We start from the raw sequence: 22,839 nt of genomic DNA on the forward strand, positions 1-22,839 counted from the left end.
GGGGCAAACTAAGAGCCAACACTTCTGACATGTCTAACCACAATTCTGAATTTTTTTTAAAAAAAAATATGCAGGTGCACATTTCATTTCTTCATTTTATTGTTTTAATGTGGCCTGCGTCCAGTAACCATAGAGAGGGGCAAGGAGTTAAGCAGAACACTGAAGTCTGATCTCTCTAGCCATTGGAAGCAGTGGAGGCTGATCGGGGGTGGGGTGGGAATGGGGCACCATCCCTCCAACCTCAGTCTGCACTCAGCATCATCTGCCTGTCCAAGTCCAAGGGGTGGCCATGCCTGGTATCTTCCTCCTCCTTAGTCTCCATGTTGCCCTTGCAGAAGAATAGGGACAAAACTAGAATAGCCCATTGGCTCTAGCGCCACCTACTGCTGATCTCCCTGCTTTCTGCCCTACTGGTACCAATGGGCACCAGCCAACACTGCCTGCTTGGCCAGTTGATGAGACTTCTCCATCAGGTGCTGCTCACATGTTTTTAGGCACCAGCGCTGCATCATGGGTGTGCACAACACACAAATACACATACACCTACTGGGGTCATGAAGTGCAAGAGCAGGTAGTGTTTTTATTTACCTTGGGTTGTAGCCAATGGTAGTCATACTCTGAGTAGATCCATTGGAGTTAATGACTTATCTTACATCTATTAATGTCAGTGGATCAGATGAGAATGCATTGGTGGGAGACAATCCCTTGAATAGTTTATTTTACATATATATATATGCATGCTTTTTAAGGAGAGGTCTCCTGAAGTGGCATGCAATTGTATTTTAGAACACTGTAAAAGCCTCAAGAAAAACATAATAAAAAGCATAGTACGGACGCTTTTGGAAATAAAGTGAGGAGTAAAGTCAAATTCATTCAGATGTGTAGTGATCTAGGGTTGGGGGGGGGTCAGAGACCCTTTACTATTTCTGCAGAAGGGACCATGTTTCCAGCATCCTAGAACTACACAATCAGCATGGAAGGGGAACTTCTTAGCTTTTGTGATGCTTAAGAGTCAGCCAGAGTGAAAGGAGGCGAGTCAGCCATGGAGGACTGGCTCCTAGGGAAGATCACCAGGGAGAAGTTGTCCTGTATGCTCCAAAGCTAAGCATTTAGGAACACCGAAAACACAGGTTCTTCAATGGTGTGCAGGTTCTGTTATGCACAATGGAACGTCAAGGGAGACGTAACTCAAGTGACTCCAAAAGGAGAGAGAGCATTCCAAATCATTTGCTGATATACACACACAGAAAATAATAGATACAGCTGAAAGGCAACATATTGAGATAGATCATTGATCATTGCAAAACATCCTAAATTATTAATGTATCATTTTATGATTATTGTATAATCTTGGAAGGGGTGTGGCTGTCAGGGGGCGTGGCTATCATCATACACACCATGCACTTAAAGCACATGACTTCTCCCAACAAATCCTGGAACTGGAGTTGACCCCTCGTAAAACTACAATTCCCAGCACCCTGAGCAAATTTCCACGGGGAACTTGTGTGTTTTAAATATATAGTATATTTGCAGCCTCAGAATACGCAAATGCCTGCAGACAATGCAGTCTATGGTGCAGTGGTTAAGAGCAGTGGACTCGTAATCTGGGGAACTGGGTTCGCATCTCCGCTCCTCCACATGCAGCTGCTGGGTGACCTTGGGCCAGTCACACTTCTCTGAAATCTCTCAGCCTCACTCACCTCACAGAGTGTTTGTTGTGGGGGAGGAAGAGAAAGGAGAATGTTAGCTGCTTTGAGACTCCTTCGGGTAGTGATAAAGCGGGATATCAAATCCAAACTTCTTTTTCTTCTTCTGCTACACAGGCACCCTGAGGGAGGGAAGTCTGGGCACCATGACAGAAAAGGCCCTGCCCATATGCACCACACAGACCTCCTCCACAGATCTCAGAATCATTTTGGAGGGGAATGTGGCTGGTGGTGTTTGCCCTGCCACTGCACTGCTGAGTTTAGAAAAGGCATGCCAGACAAAACCACATCCTCTGCACAACCGTTACAGCTGGGGTGTTGCTTGCCAAACCACAAAAAAGTCAGGGTTTTTATTTTATTTTAAAAAGCTGCCATTGTTGCACCAGAGTGGCAGACCTCTTTAATCCATTCTGATTTCAGGAACCTACAAGTTACTGAGTCCCTTTCACAAAACAGTAACAGTCTGCAGCTGAGACAGTTGCAAAGGATTCTGCTGTTCTTCATTCAGCAGGATTTTACTGACGACTATTCTTAATGTTTATAAAGCACTAAAAACTTATTAACTCCTGTATGTAGATTGATCTGGTGCAACAAGCACTTATATGCGTGCAGTAGAAAAAACTCACCTTGCTGTGGATCAACTACCAACTTTTTAAAGGCCTTGTTATATTCTACAAACTACTCCGTTAGTCACAGGAAAGTGTGACCTCCCAACCCTTCTCTCTCCACATATTTTCCTGCCTTCTGAAGTTCTCCTGCTATGAGGTATGTTACAGCCACATAAGACATTCCTTCTTTGGCTGCTGCTAAGCTGGTCTCATGCCGTGCCAATATTTCACAGATGAAACTAGAGACATTTGTGTATTTGAAACATCTATTCTTGCACCAAAGATCATCACTGGAGTCCTTCCTCCCCACTCTCACTTAACATTGTTGCTGAAATCTCTTTTTTGCCTCCTGTATGCTGCCTTCATTTAGTCCTCAATAATTTGTCCTACACTGGCTACCAGTGGCGTAGCGTGGGGGGTGCAGGGGGGGCGGCCACACCGGGCGCAACATCTGGGGGGGCACGCTCACACTCGCAGCTCTCTGCCCCTACCTGGCTCATTCACTCACTCTCACTGCTGTGCTGGCTGTGCGAATCCAATCCGAGCCGCCGGGTCGCCGCCCACTGTGGAGGGGGGGGTGCCAGGCGTGCGGGTTAGGGGGCGCAAATTACTTGCCTTGCCCCGGGTGCTAACAACCCACGCTACGCCACTGCTGGCTACTAAAGCTGCTTGTATTAGCAACATGCTTATTTGAGAGTGGGGGGAGAACAGAATGTTTGTTGCTACTATTATTAAAGCATCCTCTGTATAAATTAACTGAAGAATCAAAGGAGAGGTCCCTGCCCTCAAAGGGCTTACAGTCTAGCTGTCAACACAAGGAAGGCAACAGATGAAGGAGAGAGAAATGAAAACAGGAGCCAACAGGGGAAGGATATGTGATTACTGCAGCTACAGATCTGGCTGTACTTATTACAGGACAGCTGCAACGCAAAGACTTCCAAATGGCATTCACTGTCACGATTGGGAGCTATAGGTAGGAATGGGGAGAAATTCAGTTCAGTTCACATTTAAAGGCAAACCTAGCCAATTTGAAATTTCTGAAACAACACAAACATCGAGACACAGCAACCTTGGAAATTTACACTGCTTCAAATCTTGCAAGGCACTTCTCCAGCCATAATGTATGTACTCGGGTAAAGTGTGCAGAAAAATACATATACAGTGGTACCTCAGTTTACATACGCTTCAGGTTACAGACTCCACTAACCCAGAAATAGTACCTTGGGTTAAGAACTTTGCTTCAGGATGAGAACAGAAATCGCACGGCGGTGGTGTGGTGGCAGTGGGAGGCCCCATTAGCTAAAGTGGTACCTCAGGTTAAGAACAGTTTCAGGTTAAGAACAGACCTCCGGAACGAATTAAGTACTTAATCCGAGGTACCGCTGTATTAGTGAAAATAACATACAAAACTGTACATTAGGGAAAAGTGATCTGCAGAAAAGAAGAAGGTTAAACAGAATTGCATAGAAAAATTAGAAGCCAGGCCAAACAGCAGCTATAGGTCGGGTCAATGTGGTTTGGGGGAAATGGCCTGGTGTGCCAAATCTGCCCCATGGGACAGAGGTTTCCTACCTCTTGTATATACTATGGCCCAGTTACAACCCGACACTAAGCCAAACAACGGTTTAGTGTGAACAAGCAAACATGCAGGTTCCCAGAGCGAAGTCTGAAGTCACTGTTCCCCACCTTGCTGCTGCTGCTCTCCAAGGCTAAGCCCAGCTGTGCAGGCAGAGGCAGAGGCATCCTTGGGGTAAATTATTGGTGGCCACCCTTTGCCTTCTTTATCCCAGCCCTCCTCCCTCTGCCACAGACACATGTTCTGCTTGGGGCATTTCATGCATTTTCTTCTTGAAGAAAGCATGCCTCCTACGTGGCCTTTCTCCGCCCTGAGCAGCCATGTACTCGCGGTAATTCCTGGTGAGCAAGGTATACAGGAAAGGGTTGACGCAGCTGTTGCCATAGGTCAAGCAGGTAACGCCAAAGTTGAGGTAAGCCTGGGCGGTCGGCCCAATCTCCAAGTCCTCTGGCCAGTACAGCTTGGTGAGTTGCCAGGCCCAGAATGGTACAAAACAGGCCCAGTAGGCTACGATGATGCTGAAGATCCTGGGAAACAGCTTCTGCTTCAGGGCCCTGCTCGCCACAGGCAACCACATGACTTTTGTGGAAGCCCAATAGGCCTGCACAAGCCGGGAGTACACAACCCCCAGGACTAAACCAGGCCCCAGGACGCTCGTGCCAAACAAAACCGTGAGGTACACTTGGAAAGCGCCAGGCGTCCATGTGGGGAAGCAGATGAGCTTTCCACTCCTGCCCTCCTGCTGCTGGATCATGACCATCATAGGCACCGTAAGCAAAGACGAGACGAGCCACACGGCAACGCAAGCAAGCCTGCGGTAGCTGTTCCCAGCCTGCCTTGCCCTTAGCGGTCTGGTCACGGCCCAATAACGCTCCATACTCATGGCCGTCAGCAGGAATATGCTGGCGTGCATCGTCAGCAGGTCCAAGCTGAGCAGGAACCGGCAGCCCACGTCCCCAAAGAACCAGTCCTGGGCGAAATATGTGCACACCACAAAGGGGATGGTGGAAAGGTAGAGCAGATCGGCTAAGGCCAGGTTGACAACGTAGATGCGCAAAGAACCCGCCGAGTGAACAGACATGCCACCAAATGCTACCACCAGCGTATAGATATTGCCCATTATCCCAAAGAGACACATGAGGAGGAGGACTGCACCCAAGGCCCCGGTGACAGGACTTTCTTCTCTATGCTCAGCATCATAGGAGAAATTGCCCAGCGAAGCTTCTTCAATGAGCTCCATCGTCATTGGGTAGCTGAGGCACTCTGGTTCTAAGAGGAACGACCAACCACACACAGTGTGTGCTTGACAGCCTTGGCTTGGCAGGGAGGCAAAGGATGATGGGAAGAAACTAAAATCACTTAGGTGTGGGTGGGTGTGAGCCTCATAGGGAATTATGTAGGCTATTGGGGTGGCTGTCCTCATTGCACCCCATGCTCATCTTACCATTCTTGAAGGCACATCCGTTCCACGCTTACAGATTTGGCGGCATGGCATCCTCTTGCTGCTTTCTGTTGCTGCAGAGTTCTCATACTCTCTCCAGCCGGCCCTCCGCGACTTCTGTCATCAAGCATTTGTTGACACAAATAAAACTAGCCCCACGGCAACCAAGATGCTTTTTTCCTCGTCTTCTTCTCCCCGACAAGAGATGCAGGGCAGTTGTGCTTTCCCAACGGCAGCCCCCTTCAAAAACATCATTCGCGCTGAGTGGCGGAGCATCTCTGACTCATGGCTTCACACTCAAGTGCAAACACACTCAGCAATAGCTAATGGCACTGTAGTGCGACCACCCAGCAGATTGCAGAATTCTTTTCTCTTCAACGTTCCCGTTTCTGTCTGTATTTCCTTTGGGGTTTTTATTTTTAACCTTGCCTCTGCTTGCTTCCTTTCTCTGCCCTCAACCCCCTAAAGAGAGGAATGGAAGGTCCTGAATTAATACAGACGTGGTTAAGGAACTGGTTCAAATAGGGACTGGGAAAGAGAACAATTCTCTGAGATAAGTTCCTTTGGAAAATATTTTTGGGAAGCAGAGCAATGAACATGCTGCAGAGGGGTAGCTGTATTCAGTGCAAATATCTGCCTGTTGCAGTAGAAACACAAGGATGTCATCATAGCAGGATGGTGCATAGATGGTGCACAGCCAGCTGCATTTAACATGTATCAAGTCAACTGAGCCTGGCAGTCAAAAACCCAAAGGACAGCATCTCATTTTTAATTCTACTTTTAGGATCACAGAGTTACAATTCTGAACAACCCTTGACAAACTACAGTGCCCAGAACTCTTTGGAGTAAGAATTTCAAATGGGCTTTAAAGATTAAGCACATACACAGCTTAATAAAAGCTGTTTACAACATTAATAGGTCCTCAAATGTTATTGTTACTTTTTTATTATTAATGAAGGACCAACACAGCTGCTTGCTTGTAGTCTTGTTTTAAACATTCTGGATATTTCCTTGCCCCTGCAAAAGCATGTTTTAAAGTTAAAACATTATAGCAATTTCCCTATCATGATCAAAATCAGGACATTTCTCAATTCTACGCCACAGGCACACAGCAGGGGTGGGCAATCTATCTTAGCTCTTTATCTGACCCTTTTTGACCACTGTCCAAGGTCCACATACTAGTGGCAGGCAAGGCCAGAAGCAAAAGTGGGTGGCCCAATGAATGTACATTTCATCTTTGACCTCTAGGATAGTTTAACACAAACCCTTCTCCATCCTCTGTTTAGATAGGCATTGTCAGAGTTCAAGGGCACATTCTGGTCAGATAAAAACTTTCAGGGTGTGGAGGGAGGCCAGCGCAGGGAGTGTCCAAGGGAGTCTTCTGAGGTGACCAGAATTGAGAGGCCTGGAAGGCTGCATTTGTTTCCTGGACCTGAGGTTCCCCATCCCTGGCCCACAGCATAAAAATGACAAAATTCTATCCTGTTGGCTGTTGCTTACGTGTAAGGAGGCATGCACATGCTTGCAGTGAGGTTTTTGCTTGCATGTCATGGCTTGGAACAATACCCTTAGTTTATGCCATGTAGTCAGCAGTAATGCTAATGCCAGGGATCTCAGATAGCACTAAGTGGAATTCTCTAGCCAGCCATTTTCCCTCCTCTTAAGCTCCACAAACGCAGTTAGGGGAAAATCCAGCTGCAAACAGCTGCCTTGGCAATTTGGTGCTAGATGAGCCATTCCATCAGCCCAGCTTGATCGGCCGAGAGGAAAGCATGACTGCAAAGGGTTTGGCAGCGTAACCGATTGTTTCAGTGCTCTTTCTGGAGTCAGTTTAACAAAATAATACCCCTACAAACATTTCCAGCATTCCTACTGAGCCACTCAGAACTCATCTTCTTGAACCCAAAACACAGACACACAACATCCTTGCTCACATGCAACCTGATACATCTCTAGTCATTTTCTGCAAGGCATTTCATGAAACAGAAAAACATCTATCCCTCACTTCTGGCAGTGCAGACTTTAACATTTCAGTGGTTCCCAGTGCAATGCGAAAATTTGGTGCCCCCTCCTGCCCTCCATCGCTCGTCATTATTGCAGAACTCCCTATGACGCCCTCTCGGCTCGTAGCTCAATTTGGGCAAACCGGATGTGCTCCCATAAATCTGCCTCTGCTTCCGGGATAATGCCTGGTTGCAAATACAAACATGGACTTGAGACAATTTGCAAAGCTGCCCTCCCCACTGTCATCAGTCCTGCAGGGATGTCACAGAGGGGACAGTTGAATCCTGAAGAGGGGAAGAGACCAGGGAGCTGGATGACCTGAGGGAGGGTCTGAACGGGCTGAGGGAGGCAAACTGTCTGAGACAGAGGAGTGTCAGGGGAGCAGGTAGCCTGGAGAAGGTTCAGATGGGCTAAGGCTTGTGCCCTCCCTGCTCTTCAAAAGAAGGGAGTGGGAGGAAGAGTATTGCTTGTTGGATCAATGTCTCAGCTCATACTTTGCCATGCATTTGACCTGTCATGTGATAATCAATCACATGACACAGCGCGCACACACACACTATTTGAATGGCAATGCCCATCAACTTGGGGGGGGGGAGGATAGCCCCCTCATATCTTTTGTTGGGGGGGGGGGCAAAGGGACCTCAGCCCCTAGGAGTAGGCTCCTATGCCTGATGGACCTTTAACCCTTGCCTTTCCTCTGCCTACATTAAATAATTGGGCAGACAGAGAAACCTGAATTTGAGTTCTTCATCTGGCAGAGAGGGCTAATTGATATAAGGAGAAGCCCGTTGGATCAGAGAAGAGGGCCAAGCAGGCTGGCAAGAATCCTCAAGAGCTTGTCTATAAAGAAGAGCAAGTTGTGTTGTTATAGCTATCTCCACGTTCATTGTGGGAAACGAATGGAAAATGAAAGGAACAATCCCCATTAGTTTCATTTGTTTTAGTTAGGATAACATATGTGAATTCAAATTGAAGAGTTCTGAACAACAACAAAAACATCTTTCATTTGATTATTTTTCACTCATTTCCGCTGGGATGAAGAAACAGAAACAGCAGTCTGGAGCAGCCTATACAGGTCACAGAAAGTTGATGTGGAGACGACAAGAGGCAGAGAGATCAATGCATCTGTCAGGTATAAAATGGGGTCTATTAAAAAGACACACCAAAATTATCATGCCAAGTTACAAGCAGAGGAATAGGCGGTTGGTTTTCCATTGAAAACTAGGAGTACCTTGGAGGATATGCAAGGATATTTTCAATGCCTTATAAAACTGATACCCTTTGACCAATCTGCATGAAATTATTTGGCTGGTCCGATGCTTTGGGGAAATAAGTAGAAATTTCATTACATTTGAATAGAAAACACAGAAGTTACAGGCAGTGGAGTGGCATGCATGACTGGACCACCCAGAACAGCCTCAGCACTCAGGACAGTCCTCGTTTTTCTACTGGAGGCAACAATATGAACTCAAAAGACAAGTACTGCTGCAGGCTGCCAGGAACTTGAAGTCAAGAGAAAGATAGCAGGTTTATCATGGTTTTGAATAGATAGCAAAGTGGGGAAACCTGGCAGCCAGGACATCAGAATAATCAGAGAGTGAGAGACATGGGGCAGCAGCAAAAACAGAAGCAAAATAAAATACTCATCAGTTTGGTACACAGCTGTTTTGATGGGTGGTTTTTTTCTATCTTCCTGTTGAAGCCTTGAACAGGCAGCAGCCAATCAGCAGCAAGCAGTAGTAAGCCACAGAGGATGGCCCCCGCATATAGTGTGACCAACAGAAAGCAAGTCTGCCAGGCCTATGGTGGGACAGGACAAATAATGCCTCAGTTGATCAGCTCCTGTGCTTTCCGTCTGGATCCGTCGCTGATCAAAATGGCAGAAAGCTCTGCTGTCCAAATGGATCCCAACCACGAGGCACTGGAATATAGCATAGCAGCTTCTTTGAGAAAGGGTGCCTTCTTTAACTCTGTGTTTCACAAGAGGGCAGACCAACAAGTAGAAAAGCAACAAGTCTCTCTTCTTCAAAGATGTTAGGGCTTCAGCTTGAAATAAGCTTCAACTGTAGGAAAACAGAGGAGGCATCAGAGCAGGGATGGACAAGTTCTGCAATATTCTCAAACAGAATTTAGTGTTGGGCACACAGAATGCAGCTTTTGTTTTATCTTATAATTTAAGTTTCTAGTTCTCAAGGATGCAGAGACGAGCTTTCAAGGATGTGGACAGTGCCTGGAAATGTCACAGAGGTCAGGGTGGGGTTTCCAGAGGTCAGCCACAGAAGCACCAACAAGACCAGATTCTGGGGCACAGGTCAGAGGCCCTGCAGCCTCTGGGTTTTCTAAAACAATGTCCGCACAATAGTTGGCAGTCTCCAGCATCTTTTTTTAAAAAAAACTTTTTACAGTGAAGGCACTGCTACAAGCAAAGCAAACAGGTGTGGGGCAGTTTGAGCACTAGAGAGAATGGGAACAACTGTTTGCTCTGAATTCAGCAGCACACTCACTGTAAAAAGAAAAGTTAGCTGCAACAGGTAAGGAGAAAGAAGAAAATAGAGAGGCAAGGAAGATGAATTTTTGCTTCTCCAGGCCACTGCTGGTGTAGGAGACCCCCGTTCCCCTGTGCTGCTTTAAGAGCAAAAATGCTGCAATGTATGTGAGCATGTATGAAAGCTGTTCATCTGAGCCTGCTGAACACGTACATGTGTTTTCTGGGGGTGGGGAGGAGAAAGTGTTGTGGTGTGATATGATATCATATGTGGGGGACTTGTAAAAGGGTATTGGGAAATGATATATAATGAATTGAAAAAAAATGTTTTAAAAGTACCTTTCCAAAAAAAACCCAGAGTCCTTTCTGTTGGGGATAATTCAGAGGGAAATTCCCAGGTGTCAAAAAAGACTATCTATGTATGCTACTACTGCGGCCCGTGTTTTGTCAGCCCAGAAATGGAAAACGAGCAAAGTCCCAACTAAAGAAGAATGGCAACTTAAATTGATGGAATATACGCAGCTTGCAGATTTAACATATAGAATAAGAGAACAAGAAGAATGTACATTTAAATGTACTGGAAAATGTTTACTGAATATATGGGTGAAAATTGTGTTCATTTAAAAACACTGGTAGCATTAAGATAAATTCAACAGTATAAATAAGTTTTGGTGGATATAACAATGGAGTACAGAATGGTTTAGTTCATGTAAAACATGCAGGGATGTAAAATGGACCACGGAAAGAGAAAAAAGAAAGTCATTGATTTAAGGATGTTTAGATGAATATTTTGAAATATAAATTAGAAAAATTATATATAAGACCCAAGTGCCCAAGAAGAAAGTCTTTCTGACACTTACTTGCATATTCCTGGGGTGTCATGGGCTGCTCTATAACGTGCCTGAAGGCTGCAATCCACTCCTGCTGCTCCCTCTCAGTCTCACAGGTGAAGAGGTACTCCCGGTCAGGTGTGATAATGGTGATGCCATATGGCCAGGTGAAGGTGCCCTGCGTGCCGGTTGGCAGCCCTTGCCGGACACCATATCCATGTCCTTCACTACCTATGAACACTTCACCTTTCGCAAAAGCATCCTGCAAGGTAGGAGAGAAATAGGAGACGTGCCTTGGGATTCCGGTCCAAGTTAACCAGAGGCTTTGTTATTAGGAATTTTAGGTGCAGATATACCAAAGGAGCAGAAACTATTGTTTATGTATGCAATGACAGCAGTGCGGATACTACAGGCCCAGAGGTGGAAAGAAGATAAAGTCCTGACCAGAGATGAATGGTTGATGAAGATGATGGACTATGCTGAAATGGCGAAATTGACTGGGAAAATCAGAAACCAGGAAGAGAAGAACTTTAAGAAGGAATGGGAAAAATTTACAATCTATTTAAGAGAACACTGTAAGCAACTAAAAACTTTGGCAGGATTTGAGGGATGCTTGTAATGTACTAAAAATTATGGTAAAAATTGATTATTTAAGAAAAATAGAAAAAATAAGAGAAGCAGCTGAAGAAAAATTGATAGTGGTAACCATGGAAGGGTGGAGGGGAGTCGAAGGATTCAGGGAATCCTAAATGTTGGTGTTGGTGTTTAATGTTTGAATTTAAATTTGCAATGTAAAACTTGGGGGAAAAGAAAACTCTGAAGGGGTCGTCGAAACAGTTTCCCAGGGTGTGTAGCGGCACAATGCCGAGGGAGTAAGGCTTGATGATCTTAACCCCCACCCTTTAATGTTAGAAGAAGCAGAAGCAGCTCAGACAGTTGAAGCAGCAGCCTGGGGGAGTGGACATTTTCCACCATTGTTCCCTCCATAACAGGGATAAGAAACCTATGGGCCTCTAGAAGGTAATCATAGAATTGTAGAATTATGAAGTTGACAGGGACCCCAATGGTCGTCCAAGCCCCTGTGATGCAGGGATCTCAAATAAAGCATCCCTGACAGATGGCCTGACATGCTGTTGGGCTCCAAGTCCCATCAGCCCCAGCCAGCATGGCCAGCGGTCAGGAGTGATGGGGGCTACAGTCCAAGGAAACATGGTTCCGCGTTCCTGCCAATGGCTCATTGTCTTGTTTTCACAATAGCCAGCCAAATGCCTGCAGGAAGCCTGTAAGCAGGACTTGAACACAAGACCACTCCCTCATGCCCTGTGGTTTCCAGCAGCTGATATTCAGAGGCATTACTGCCTCCAACCATGGATGCAGAGGACAGCCATCATGGCTAGTAGCCGCCGATCGCCATTTGCTCCATGAATTTCTCCCACCCTCTCTTAAAGCCGTCCAAGTTGGAGGCCATCTTGTGGGGAACAAGTCCCACGGTTCAAGGTTTCAGGAGCTGTCTCTTTGCACCTGTTTTGAGCTTGCCACTGGTCAGAAAGGGGGGAAACCCAGCTTTAACGAAAGTCTGACAGGCAGAAAGCAAGCATTAAAACTTTAGGTTCCTAAATCAGCATGGCAACAGGAGCCGGTTTGATAGGCAGCAACACTGCTCCTGTTTCAAGCAACACAAGATGGCTACTCATCTGCTGGAAGACAGTGTAACTTAGTAAAGAACTGAGAGCAGAGCGAGGTGGGAGGGGATAAGGGGCAATCCGACTGCTGGCTTACCATAGGATCCTTGAAGTACATCAGCCTTCGGTGGTCCAGAGTGAACCAGCGCTTCTTGAAAGACTCCTTTTGCTGCAGAAGAACCAGAGATGTTTACAAGAGGAGGGAGCCCTCTCCTGGTCAATCTTCGAAAGTGGCTTTAGAAGTGCATTCAATCACATCTGCCCTAGCAGCACAGAGTTAAGAGGGCCCACCCAGACTGTTGTTTATTGCAGGTATTCCGCAACAAGTTCTTAACACAATAATAATGCATTAGTAGTGGATTTTTCCCCTACTTTAATTTGTTCTACAGTGCTTCCCCCGTGCTACCACATTAAAGCTGTCTGGGGAGTGGGAGGGAGGGTGTTAGAGGATACCAAAGCAGGACAAAAATATACCAGAACACTTGCGGTATAAAATATTATGGGATATGTACTGATTGGAGTGAAGCAGTATGACTGCCTCAACCTTAATCTCGCAAGATGCCTTCTTGCTGTTTTCATTTTGCTGATAGTTTACTCTTGGCTAAACCTTGGGCAGGGGATTTTTAAAAAAACCCCCACAACGAAACATATTGTCATCTCGCAATAGCTCCTGAGATGAACAGAGATTTAAAATAAATATAGAAACCTAAATAAATAAATTGATATACCCTGGGCCCTGTCTTCTCCATGTAGCCTTCTTTCAGGAAATTCCGAGTCAGCCGGCTTTTGAGCTGCAACAGAAGGACAGCTTTTGATTTATCAGAAATGACTGGGAAGACACTCAAACACTATGTATAATCAAAGGTTTGGATAGACTGGAAATGGGGTGGGGTGGGTAGGGGGGAAACGTCTTTTTACCCAAGGTACCAAAACAACTAGTTCTGTCCAGCCAAGCCCAAACATGCCAGCTCCACAGACACCCCCCCAACACAAAATGCCTAATGCTGGCCCAACCACACACACACTACCCAATTTCACTTTGAGTCAAAGATGGCCACAGAGCTGAAAGTAATTAGATTTGCAATGACACTAGGAAGCCAGTTAGTCTGTAGTGCAGCCTTGCAAGCAGGCTATGCAGAAGGAAAGCAAGCACATGCTAGAAATTTAGGTTTGTGCAGTCAAAGTGGATTCAAGTGCTCTGTTGCCCCAGCACAAGAGACCCACTTTTAAAGAAATCAAACCAACTTTAAAAAGATAATGCAGCTAATAAATTGAATGCACTGAAAAGTGTGGGATAAACAAATGGTTGACAAGGCAATGTGTAAACACCAAACACCTGACATGACAATCAGGATGAATGCTGCTGTCACATAACTTTCCTGCAAAGAAATCAAAATGAATAAAGACCAGCCATAATCTATTCTCTGCACAAACTTTGTGCAAGAAAATCAGGATGAATGTTGGATAAACAGGTTGCCTGAAGGAGGCCAATCTTGTTCCATAACTTCCTTACCTCGTGATCACTGGCAACAGGAAAGGCCACTTTCAAATAGTGGAATTGTACTGCACGGATCGCATTGAACCAGTCCACAATTTCCTAGATAGAGGAAGGGCACACAAAAGAACAATGAACCGGAAGCCTGACTCGAAGCAGGCCTACTCAGAAGCAAATCTCGTTGGTTTCTAAGTAACCTGTTGGACAAGGCTAAAAGCCAATCTGGACCAGCATCCTGCTCTTATAGCGGCCAACCTGCAGAATGTAAATGCAACAGCACTCTCTCCACTTGTGATCCCCAGCAGCTGGCATTTAGAGGCACACTGCCTCCAACAGCGTAGGAAGAACTTAGCCATTGTGACAAGTAAACACTGATAGCCTTATCCTCCATGAATTTGTCTAATCCCCTATGCCTATGGAACGTTCTTCCTGGTAAGTTTGCAGCATGCGTCCGAGGAACCCAAAGTCCAATTGAAGAAAGTTCCTGGGCAACATCAGTGAACATCTCCCACAGCTAGAATTCATAATAATCCAAAGAGCATCCTGTCCCACAACGGTTTCCTACCAGGGCCATATTTATTGGCAGTGCTAAGGACTTGTATTTAATTTGCAGCTGCTGCAGGCAATGCTAGTTCTGACGGTGTGAGAGATGAGGAAAGGGAGTCTGCCTTGGACCCAAAGATTCCCAGACATGAAGCAAGAAGGATCTGGGTTGTCTCCAGTGGTGGACTTTGACCTCTGGTACAATTTATGCCAGGTGTGAGCAGTCCCAGGCTTCTTGGGTCTACTTGGTTTTTTTACTAGAACCCCTAAGACCCACCAGCCAGAGCCAGGTGCAAAACACATGCAGCTGATATTGAAGAAAGGCTGCTTCTGAGCACGTTTCTGAGCCTAGAACGGAACCAGAACGGAAAATAGGCTCACAGGCCTTTCGCACAGAAGACCACTCCTGTTTAGCTTTCTTCATTTCAGCAGCCCAGTTAGATGGATAAAGTCATTTTGCTGTTGCTGTTGTCAAGCTACTGAGTCAGAAACACCCAGAGTGAGTGTCTGACACCCTGAGTCAGAGTGACCTGTGTCACTCCTTATCTAGACCATCTTCTGACAGAAGACGCTGACTCTGTCAAGTCCAGGCTTTCTCCACCATTTCCTACAGAGTGCCACACCATACTGCTAGCCACGGCCCCTGTACCTTCCCATCCTCATGATAAAGGAAGATGTTGCGAGTCTTGTTCTCTTTCAGGTAGGTGATCTGCAGGCCATTTGGGTTCCCTGTCTTCTCTGGCTGGAACGTGGCATTGATAGTGTCAATTTTAACAACTACTTTTGGTTCTTTGGCCTGAAAAGAAAATAATGTTGGTATTTATGCAACACCACTGGTGCACAAGGGATCTTGCAGAGCTTCATAAGCAAAAATAAAAACAGGCAGGCCCTTAACAGTTTAAAGTGTGAAGAGTTGCAAGGGCAACTCAGGTTTCTTTACGGTACTGCAAAGAAAATTCTGAAGCATCCTTCTGAAGATTGTAGGAAAGGTTGCCCATTCCGGGTTGGGATGCACTTACACAAGTAGATTGCTACTCACATCCTGTTTGACAAAATACTTGAGACAGCCCTCTCTCTCGGACAGCAGAAACCTGCGAGGAAGATACTGCCCGTTGTCTCTGCCTCGCTTCCACAGAATCCCTTCCTTCAATCCTAGGAGGAAAAGGCAAGCTGGAGATTACATGCGCTGGCCAGAATGGAAACATCAGACAGCCCAAGACACGCAGGAAGCCGCCGTGTATCAGAGTTGCCTACAGACTGCCAGTATGTTGTGGGAGAAATTCCAGCGTATACTGGGAATTTAGGTTCATGCAACTGGAGTGGATTAAAGTGCCCTGTCATCCTAGCACAAAAAATCCACTTAAACACACACACACATTGAGACTTTTTGCAGCTAGGAAAGCAATGGGGGAATGCACTGAAAAGTGTGGAACGAACAAAGGGGAAGAAGCAAAAACACCACGTATAACCTCCTTGCAAGCAAATCACAACAAATACTCAATAAAGACCAGACATTGCCTAACCTCTGCATAGGCTTTATGCAAGCAAAAAAGAATTAATGCTCAATGAAAAGGCTGTCTGGAAAAGGTCTGTGTAGTTGTTCCTGCACCTCACTTACCTAGTGCATTTGTAAACAAATTATACCAGGCTATTTGTCCATCTAGCCCAATATTCTCTGTTTTGGTTGGCAGTAGTCATTCAGGGTCTCCTTTATCTTTTAATTGGAGATCTCAAGAGGAATGAACCTGGGGCCTTCTGCTTGCAACAGGGGGGCTCTGCCGCTAAGCTATGGCCCCTGCGCACTGACCACTGAGGTTTCTGTACAGCAGATACATAATGCCCTACAGAGACCAAACCCCTCCATCATTCTACTCCAAAAGTCTACATATTTTAGCACAGTGCATTCTCCTCCATGCTGTCAGGGTGAGAGACATCCTAGATGAGAGATGACCGAGGAATTATTTGATCTGCGGTTATTAAGGACTAGCTACTTAAGTTCTAGCTTCCACTTTTCCTCTGACCATTCCTTGTGTCTTTTTACAGCTGTGTGACAGCAACAATTCAGCAGGTAGCACTTTCCTCCAACGCTGCTGGAAAAAGCATAGTTGAATTTCTAAAGTCTTTTTTTTTTTTCTTTTTTTGGAGGGGAGGCTTTGCAATAAGAAAAAGTAGCAGCCATGCTGTAAGTATTTCAGTTCTAAAAGGGTGGAAGGTGGATGTGAAAACTGCTCTGCCTGCCCCCACTGAGGAAGCATTCACACATAGAGATGGTCTTCCACTCTGTTTTCACACCCTTTGCTACATACAAGCCACAAGCACTGAATTATAATTCTTCCTGTTTCACAGGTAAACCATTTCCTCTGGTGAGCAGCCCTGATTATGTTATTTCATGACCCACTCTGGGAGTTTGAGGGAGGGAAGACAATGTGCTAAATTGTCCTCTTCTTTAAAACTCTTGGAGTCTGCACCTGGCATCCCGGGGCAGTCACCAGAACCCCAGGATCTTGACAGGCCCCCCTAAAAACACCTATCACAAGCAGGGCCGGATTAGGTTTGATGAGGCCCTAAGCTACTGGAGGTAATGGGGCTCTTTATATGTCCAGTTGTCCTTTGTCAACAACAAATTGTCACTGTTTTTTGTGTTGAATGTATACTATGTGGTAATTTATGGACCAAATAGGTATCTAAAGCCATTTGCACATATTGCCATGCAACCAGTCCATGCAGAATGTAGGCACCCTATATATAGAAATGAGCAAACCAGTGATATTTTAGGGAGCAGGCTAGCAGGCGGGGCCCATTACTTACATCATAGGAGCCTACGCAACACCAAACACCGTTGCTGTATGTACCTACATTGGTCTTATTTTATTTGTTTTTTATCTTATATTTTGAAAATGTACATACAGGTCCCCCTCCTTTAAATTTTTTGGGGCCCTAAGTGTAGCTTGTTTAGCTTATATGTAAATCTGGCACTGGTCTCAAGGCTACTAGCTTTCCAGAGGCAGAATGATTACCATTGGAATACGGCGGATGTTTTCCTGGCTCCGTGAATTCTTTCCGTTCGTATTTGGCTCGTACCCACTGCTCTCTCAGGACTCTGTGGGAAGTCGAGAGAGATGATATGGTGACAGGTAAGAGAAATCTCACAATGCACAACCCTTTCTCCCTTCCCCGATGGAGATTCGGCACTTACTGGCAATCAGTGTGGACTGGGCGGTAATAGTACATAGGAACATGGGCCTCATACGTTGCCTTGGCCACTGCATTCCCATGCTGCATCAAAAACTAAAAAGGGGAAGAGGCACAAGTTAATGTTCATACCTTTTTCATGTAAGCCAGTCTTCCTCAGCTTGGTGCCCTCAACATGATTTGGACTCCAACTCCCATCAGCCCCAGCTAGCCAGGATCAGCAGGCAGAGATGCTCTCCTGGGTAGTCCTACTTTTACGTAAAAAAGGTAAAGGTAAATGTACCCCTGCCCGTACAGGCCAGTCGTGTCCGACTCTAGGGTTGTGCGCCCATCTCACTTAAGAGGCCGGGGGCCAGCGCTGTCCGGAGACACTTCCGGGTCACGTGGCCAGCGTGACGAAGCTGCTCTGGCAAACCAGCACCAGCGCAGCACACGGAAACGCCGTTTACCTTCCCGTTATAAAGCGGTACCTATTTATCTACTTGCACTTAGGTGTGCTTTCGACCTGCTAAGTGGGCAGGAGCTGGGACCAAAAGACGGGAGCTCACCCCGCCACGGGGATTCGAACCGCCGACCATGCGATCGGCAAGCCCTAGGCACTTTACCCACAGTGCCACCCGCGTCCCTCCTACTTTTACGTACCACCCCATAAATTTTCAAAAGCCTTGCCACCTACAACTCTGCGCAACATCCATTCTCTGTACAGCTAATTGTCTCCCAAAATCAGAACACGGTGAAATGGGGAGCTTAGGCTGAAATCACATTCTGGGATTCTGTTATCAGTGGAATCAGGGCCATTTTACACATTGCAAAGCTGTCCTCCAACTATACGCTAGAGTGGGTTGGTGGGGAGGAGAAAACCTCCAGGCTGAATGCCAGTCTTGGGCTGCCAAAGGGTCCAAGTTGGCCTGCAAGGCAATTTCTCCAAACCACATCAACCTGTCAATCATCTGATGTTACTGAGTGATATCAGCGGATGGGCAGAGTTCATTCCTGCTGGGTGCAATTTTCCCAATGTATTCCAAGCGGGGAAAATACTGACAAAGGAGACCCCTGCAGCCAGCAGGACTGAATTCTCCACTCACCCCACCAGCCTGTACCCCACACAGGTCAACTTGGACAGCAGTCATCTAACAGGTGGACAAGCCCTGAGCTACAAAACAGCATTGAGCTGAAGCCAAAGCTTAAGAAATCGTACCAAGAGGTTTGGTTACAGAAGGAAATTTCTAAGCACAGTGGTCAAAAAGCTCCGTGTTGCATTTCCAACAACATACCGTATTCGGTGGAACGTGGTTTTATTGTGGTCATCCAACTTCTCTCCAAGCAATGAAACAGACTCCAGATTACTAAAGGAGGTGATTTAAGACTCTTGCTACGTGACTTTAAACCAGACACTGGGAAACTGGTATCACTTCATCAAGCGCATACAGCGCATTAAGAATTTACTGAACAGTGAAATAGTTACTAAATGCATCTAAGACTCTTGTTAAATGACTTTCAAAAGCTGGTATCACTCGATCCAGTTCATCAGTTTTGTCGAATTAGTTAAACTAAATTGTTTCAATTGGATTTTGAATTAATTGTTACTGTTTTGAATTTTATTGTTCTATTATCATCCTTGGTGGGTCACGCAAACCACTACAGTGATACCTCGGGTTACAGATGCTTCAGGTTACAGATGCTTCAGGTTACAGACTCCGCTAAGCCAGAAATAGTACCTCGGGTTAAGAACTTTGCTTCAGGCTGAGAACAGAAATCGTGCTCCGGCAGCGTGCCATTAGCTAAAGTGGTGCTTCAGGTTAAGGACAGTTTCAGGTTAAGATTAAGAACGGACCTCCAGAACAAATTAAGTACTTAACCTGAGGTACCACTGTATTCTGAATAATGTTTTTTGTAGGGTAGGGGGCACTGGGGATGAGTTTATGGAAGGAAGACGGCAGTGGTCTGAAATAGTTTCAGAACCACTGCTTTAAAGCACATGTAACGCATACACCCCCCTCCAAAATAATCATGGGAACTGTAGTTTACCCCATCACAAAGCGACAGTTCTCAGCACCCTGAAAAAAACTGCAGTTTGCATGTTTATTTGGGGGGGTGTTTAAAATGTATGATTTATGTGCAGCCCAGTATAAAATGCTCATCCAAAAAAACAGATGAAATCAACAAAAATTAAAAACAAGTACACATAATAAAACTGCATGTCTATAAGACTGGTACCCAAATGTTTTCATTCTTGAGCATGGACCAGTCACTTTCAGGCAGTTGGCAAGCTTTGTTCTTGATCACAAAATCCTGCCACTGTTGAACTCCCTGCTAATGAGATCAGTGGCTATGCCCCAGCTCAGTTTCAGATTTGTGACAAACAATTCAAACCCTTTTGCTACACTCACAAAGCAATCCAGGCTTTGGGGTGGAGAGGAAGGAGCCAGCCACATGGTTGTGGTCACCTGACTCCTCATCTAACACACATCCCTATCTCTCCTATTCCACGCTTATGCACCAGCCACATCACCATGACATTTGACCTCTACAAGGCCCCAGGAGTCCCCTCCTTCCCTGACACAGCAACCTCAGGAGCTCAACCTTTTCTCATCCTCCATGATTACCAGTCTTACATTTCTGAAGCTTGGTGCTCTTTTCTTTTCTTCCCTTCCCTCTTTACTCCCAGCATTCTTGAGGGAAAAGAGGGGGGAATTGTTGGCATCTCCTATGCAAATATATTATCAAGTGAGTAGCTTCTTGGGGACACAAGACTCACCTGCACCTGTCCTTCATCCCAGTGGTCCATCCTTAGTGACTTGACTTTGCTGATGTCAGAGATGTTGCGATGAATCCCTGAGCAGTTTAAGCAGAGGAAGACGCCCAAAGTATAGGAGGCCCAGTCAGGGTCTAAGGGGAATAAAAGTGTATCAGTGGTTGGAGACTGGGTATTATATTTATATAATAAACAGGTTCAAACCCACCCACCCCAAAGTTCTTGAGAGGCCTTGTTTGACTAATATATAACAGGAGTCCTGCTGGATGAAGACAAAGGCCCTTCATCAGCCTGTTCTTAGTGACCAGCCAGATGCCTGTGCTAATCCCACAAGCAGGACCTGAGCACAGTTTAGGTTTGCCACAATCATTCCAGGGCAATCTTCTAAGGTCCACTCTCTATCCGCCATCTTGACAGCCCCAAACTCAAGGCTAGTGAGAGGGCATTTTCTGCAGCAGCCCCCAAGTGGTGGAATTCCCTCACCACAAAGATGTTTCTGTCACCTTCATTGCCAAGCTTTCTTCAAGGGTTTGAAGATGCAGCTCTTCACCAAGCCCATTGACCCTTGAGAGGCGTTCATTTTAGGCCCCACTGACTGAAATTTGTTCAAAACTGTTACTAAATGTTGTATTTCACTTCGTTGTGGCCCACCCTGGGAGTTCATGTCACATGGTGGTTCGTAAAAATAACAACCCAAGGACCATTATTGGAATCCAAGAACACTTTCCAATCAGCCAGAAACACTTGAGGGGGTGAAGCCATGGGTGCGGCCTGAGAAGGGTGCAAGGGCCAAACAGAGAGGTCCAGAGGGCCACATTTGGCCTCCCAAGCTTGATGTCCCCAATCCTCTGCCCTAGCACAACAAATTCACTTTTAAAACAGCAAGGAATGAACGAGTGATTAATGGAAATATATATATGAATGCCCTGCGCACGCTTTAGGATGAATGCTCCTTGTCACATAACATACCCGCAAACAAATCAGAACGAACAACCAGCAAATACCAGATATAATCTAATCTCCATGGAAGCTTTGCGCAAGGCAGAAGTTATCTGGAGGAGCTCCAGGCTAGATAAAAACACAATGCCCAAACGTGCCAGCGCTGCTTCTCCTTCATTAATTCCCTACAACCCGCCACTCCTTCCAAGGAACGGTCATTTCTTTGACTGCTTCAGACGTCCATCACATTTGCCCTCCACTTCCGCCCTGAAGCCTCCAAAATTGATTTACCAGGTTCCCCGCAATCTGCACACAAGGCATTCTCTTCTTTGCTCCACACTTCCTTGAGGCTGTTCACATTCCTGCCATCTTCTGTAGCCATCATCTCCGGAATGCCTTGGAACCCTCTGGGGCAGAGCGGAAATCTGCTTCCTTGGTACCTGTGATCACACGTCCACCTTGCACAAGAGGTAGATTTAGAGAACTTTTTTGAGGGTTTTTTTTTTTCTTTTAAAGGAGGGAGAGGCAGAGACACAGCTGCCTCTGTGTGAGGCAGCTGGAGTGGTAAGAAAATGCTTGCAAGGGAAAGGGGCACAGGCAGAGGTGTTAGCTGCAGGTGAGGCAGCAGCGGCAAAGGAGGCTGTGCCTGTGGGTATTAAGGGAAGTGCAGCTAATAAACATAAAAACCGGTTTTCCCACATCTCACAGGGCTAAAGGCCAAGCCCGAGAAAAAGGAACTCAAGCAGCACGCAAAGTGATAAAATGCAGCACAACCCACATTCGTTACTATGCCCTTGTTTGTTAAAAAGATTCTTAAGAGCACTCCTAAGCTTACACTAACACTCCCTTTGCAGCTGGTATTGGTCTTATCTAAGAGACAAGAGATTGTAGCTTGACCAAGCCCACACAACAAAGCAGTGGCAAAGGCTAGTAGTCTCCCTGCAGCAACCTTTGCCAGCCTGGTGCCCCCGAGATGTTGTTGGGACTCTCATCTCCCACCAGCAATGCTATAATCTAAAAATGTTAAGATGACAGTATTGCACGCATACAAGCCCCCTTTAAAGCTTAGGCTGCAATCCTAAGCTTTACCCTTACTTGGGAATAAGGCCCACTGGACTCTATAGATGCCCACTTAAATGTGTTGTGGAAGTGGGGATTATTGGCTTTTGTGGGTTGACATAGCAGACGACACAGCGATTTCTCCAAGTAGCTCTTTATTTCGTAAGCTGGAATAGAACTGACTGCAAACAGCTCAGCCGGCCTGCTTTTATAGGCAGCCGGCTGTCAACATTGTAGCAACAACAGCCCAGAGTTCCTGCCTAAAATAACTGACGCGGACCTGAGTGAAAACTATCTACAGACCTGAGTGAAAACTATATACAGTATCCCCCTGCTGGCCCAGGGTGAAACTTCACTACATAACAGAAAACATCAGCTTACTGAATGAGAGGAGATGCATAGCAATACAGTGGTACCTCGGGTTAAGAACTTAGTTCGTTCCGGATGTCCGTTCTTAACCTGAAACTGTTCTTAACCTGAAGCACCAGTTTAGCTAATGGGGCCTCCCACTGCCGCTGTGCTGC

At 46.0% G+C, this 22,839-nt stretch overlaps 1 protein-coding gene and 1 pseudogene across 2 annotated transcripts; both read right to left on the bottom strand.

Moving 5' to 3' along the window:
- Positions 1–3,018: 3,018 nt before the first annotated feature.
- Positions 3,019–6,974, bottom strand: LOC309351689 (urotensin-2 receptor pseudogene; annotated as a pseudogene). The gene is made up of 2 exons (XR_014161552.1): positions 5,491–6,974; positions 3,019–5,437 (listed from the first exon to the last, which is right to left on the bottom strand). The product of XR_014161552.1 is annotated as a urotensin-2 receptor pseudogene (transcript).
- Positions 6,975–8,260: 1,286 nt separating this feature from the next.
- LOC309351693 (arf-GAP with dual PH domain-containing protein 1-like) lies at positions 8,261–21,902 on the bottom strand. The gene is made up of 11 exons (XM_081879514.1): positions 21,548–21,902; positions 20,321–20,451; positions 17,567–17,658; positions 17,388–17,470; positions 15,410–15,522; positions 15,020–15,166; positions 13,846–13,929; positions 13,061–13,123; positions 12,430–12,501; positions 10,681–10,912; positions 8,261–9,398 (listed from the first exon to the last, which is right to left on the bottom strand). Exons 1-11 carry the CDS (start codon positions 21,639–21,641, stop codon positions 9,370–9,372), a joined length of 1,140 nt encoding a protein of 379 aa, XP_081735640.1. The 5' UTR covers positions 21,642–21,902; the 3' UTR covers positions 8,261–9,369.
- Positions 21,903–22,839: the final 937 nt, after the last annotated feature.

Source organism: Podarcis erhardii (genome assembly GCF_964252035.2).
Source record: "Podarcis erhardii genome assembly, chromosome: 10".
NCBI lineage: Eukaryota > Metazoa > Chordata > Lepidosauria > Squamata > Lacertidae > Podarcis > Podarcis erhardii.

Coding starts and splice junctions, on each gene's coding strand:
- LOC309351693 (XM_081879514.1), bottom strand. CDS start 21,641: ATGATGGCTACAGAAGATGGCAGGAATGTGAACAGCCTCAAGGAAGTG. Junction 17,471..17,566: donor CCAGTCCACACTGATTGCCA/GTAAGTGCCGAA, acceptor GACTTCCCACAG/AGTCCTGAGAGAGCAGTGGG. Junction 13,124..13,845: donor CTGTTGCCAGTGATCACGAG/GTAAGGAAGTTA, acceptor CTTCTGTTGCAG/CTCAAAAGCCGGCTGACTCG.